We start from the raw sequence: 3,118 nt of genomic DNA, 5'->3' as shown, positions 1-3,118 counted from the left end.
CAATTATACCTCGGGATTATTTATGGAGTTAAATAACTATATTTATTCTAAGTATGATAATTAGGTGTACATACAAAAAAAAAAAAAAAAAAAAAAAAAAAAGTGGTGTGTGACCTCCTTACCGAGAAAGTAGAAAAGAATTCCTTATTTAATGCTATATATCCAACAAGTTCCTTTGCCTAGACATTTATTCCATATATACTTAATTATGGATGAAGTTAAGTATCCTACCTTTAATCTTTAATTATTAAAAATAAAGTGGCAAATGTAACTACTAATTGTTGTGTGCATGATTTTAAGTTTTTAGTTCTTCTATAAATACTAATCATAATTAAGTATGTATGCATCATTACAAACCCAAATCATACATATAGTAAGTACACACTAATTAATTGATACTTAAACCAATGGCGGAGGTTATTCGAACCATTGAAGACCCACATGAAGAATGGCTATATTCGATACTGAGACCCAAGTCGCCACCTTATTCTTCTACCATGCAAATTAACAAAGTTCCGATAATATTGAAAGAGCATCAGGATCATGCAAAGTATTATATCCCGAAAGTAGTATCTCTTGGTCCGTACCATTACGGTAACACGAACCTTGAACCAGTCCAGAACTTTAAGCTTCTTTTCACTAACAAGCTTCTGAAAGGGAACACGGTGTCGATTCTGAGTTTGTTTAGCAATCTTGCTGAAATGGTTCATACGCTACGAGGGTGTTACGAAGGCGAAGCTAATAATATCTTTTCAGACGACGAGTTCACTAGGATGATGTTGCTCGACGGTTGTTTTATTTTGTACTTCATTAATAATATATATTTTCCTACTGAAACTGTTTTTTTGGGGATGAAAAGTCACCAGATTAGGTATGTTCAACAAGATATGTTCTTGTTAGAGAACCAAATCCCCTACAGAGTTCTGATTGAAGTGATGAAGTTTGAACCAGCCGTGCATTGGGATTTTAAAATCAGACGATTCGTCGATGACAGGATTTTAGCACCAGAACTACCAAGAGAAAAACGACGTCATCATAAAGATTTTTTAAGTGATGAAATCCCAGATAACACAAATCATCTTCTCGAGCTTTTACAAACCAGGCTTACAAAATTCAAAACCTTCGTTGAAAGGAAAACTGACAGGTCTACTTTTCGTAATGTAACCGATCTTCAAGAAGTAGGGATTAGTTTCGTACCAAGTAGAACTAGGTCTTTAGCACATATCAAGTTCACAAAATACGGATTTTGTGGAAATTTACAACTTCCTCCCATCACTGTCGATGATTGCACCAAGGCGATGTTGCTGAACTTGATAGCATACGAAATGTGGTTTGACAACACACAAATTCCTTGGGTGACTTCATACATTTGTCTTCTTGATTCTCTAATTGATCACTCTGAGGATGTTAAAATACTTCGAAAAGCAGGGATTATTGACAACTGGCTAGGAAGTGATGATGAAGTTGCACAAATGTTTAACGAAATAGGGACAGGCCTTGTGCCTAATAGTTTAGCATTTTCAGGTACAAAATCTGAAATTCAGATGCATTATAAGAGCAAAAGGAATACATGGATGAGCCAACTGAATCGTGAGTATATCAAGACTCCATGGGCATTTGTAGCTCTTTTAGTTGGACTTTTGGGTCTCTTTTTTAGTAGTGTTCAAACTTACTTCAGTGTTTGGGGTGGCCAGAGATTATAATGGTCACCAAATGTTCAAAATGTCACTACTCTATGTATACTAATTAAAAATAATAAAAATATTATGTGGTGTTGCTTGTATATGTAGATGATATAGTACTTATAAAAGAGATTAATACTGTCAAAAACATTCTAAGTACTAAGTTCAGACCTGAGAAAACTGAGATACTTCCTTACAATTGAAGTTGTTTATATTGGTAATGCTCATTTTGTTTGTTTCAAAGGAAATCTTGCATCATGAATTTGGTTTACCTAGCCTGTTCTTACACCTATTGACGTGAATGTTTCTGTTTATATAAATATTAATTCATAAATGTTTCTTTCTGTGAATAAAAAATTAGTTGGTAAATTGATATATGCGAGCAGTGGCGGAACTTGAACTCTGATACAGGTGGGGCGGGGGTAAATTTTTTTTAAATCTTTCATACCCAGCAGGGACGAACACTAAGAAAAACCTTATTTTTCAGTAATTTTTTTTTAGTGTAAAAGTTTTTGTTCCGTAAAATCCAGGGTGGGCGGGCGCCACCTTTGGGATACACAAAGATCCGCCTCTGTATGCGAGCAGGGGAACCCGCGCGTTACTGCGGAAAATGGTTTGGTCCATACATTTATAATAATAATTCGCATATCTACAATTGGTAAAAAAAAAAAAAAAAAAAACTTTTTATTAGATGAAAAGCAAAATATATAAATATTGCTCTACTAAAGGATGTTAAAAAAAGTTGGAACAAATTTCATTGAATTGGTAGGAAAAACATTTTAAGAAGCCCATTTTCAAATATTATAACGGTTTCTTATCTTTCTTTACATTTAGCTCAAAATGTTGCATATAAATTGTCCATTCAATTGATAAATAATAATAATAATAATTACATATTAAAAAAAGTATAAATTTAAAAAACAAAAAACATTTAAAACATACATGTGAATAAACCTTCACACGCCTTAATTAGAAACTATGCCTTAAAAGTACATAAATAAAGTAGAAAGATTAAACTAAATGGAACTTTTTATGAAAATGGGATCCATTTAGGAGCTTGGCAAGTTTTAATATTAAGATTTAGCACACGACATTGTAATAAGGTTGAAACGATCAGAATTCCAATTTCTAATAGTATATACTAGAAAGAATTCGGACCGCGCGTTGCGGCGGTCATATTTGAATATACGTTGTTTGGTACATGTTTGTAGTATCAGACAATATATATGTACAAAATGTCTACGTATGTTTTATACTCATTACAAACGTACATAATGTTGTGCATTTGAAAATTTTAAAAACACGATATTTAAATAAAACACGATATTTCTAAAAATAACGTTTTTTTTTGCCGATTCATTTTCTTCTTTTTTTCTATCAAAACCAAATACTGACATCATGATGCATTATATTGTTCTCTTTAATTCTACCCAAGG

The 3,118-nt window shown here is 32.6% G+C and overlaps 1 protein-coding gene across 1 annotated transcript; it reads left to right on the top strand.

Moving 5' to 3' along the window:
• The first annotated feature begins 407 nt into the window (after positions 1-407).
• Positions 408-1,703, top strand: LOC139841048 (putative UPF0481 protein At3g02645). Its single transcript, XM_071831283.1, has one exon. It carries the CDS (start codon positions 408-410, stop codon positions 1,701-1,703), a length of 1,296 nt encoding a protein of 431 aa, XP_071687384.1.
• The last annotated feature ends 1,415 nt before the right edge of the window (positions 1,704-3,118 follow it).

Source organism: Rutidosis leptorrhynchoides, chromosome 4 (genome assembly GCF_046630445.1).
Source record: "Rutidosis leptorrhynchoides isolate AG116_Rl617_1_P2 chromosome 4, CSIRO_AGI_Rlap_v1, whole genome shotgun sequence".
NCBI classification, from domain to species: Eukaryota; Viridiplantae; Streptophyta; class Magnoliopsida; order Asterales; family Asteraceae; genus Rutidosis; species Rutidosis leptorrhynchoides.
Note: the sequence above shows the minus strand (reverse complement) of the source record. Positions and strands in the feature narration are given on the sequence as shown.

Coding starts and splice junctions, on each gene's coding strand:
- LOC139841048 (XM_071831283.1), top strand. CDS start 408: ATGGCGGAGGTTATTCGAACCATTGAAGACCCACATGAAGAATGGCTA.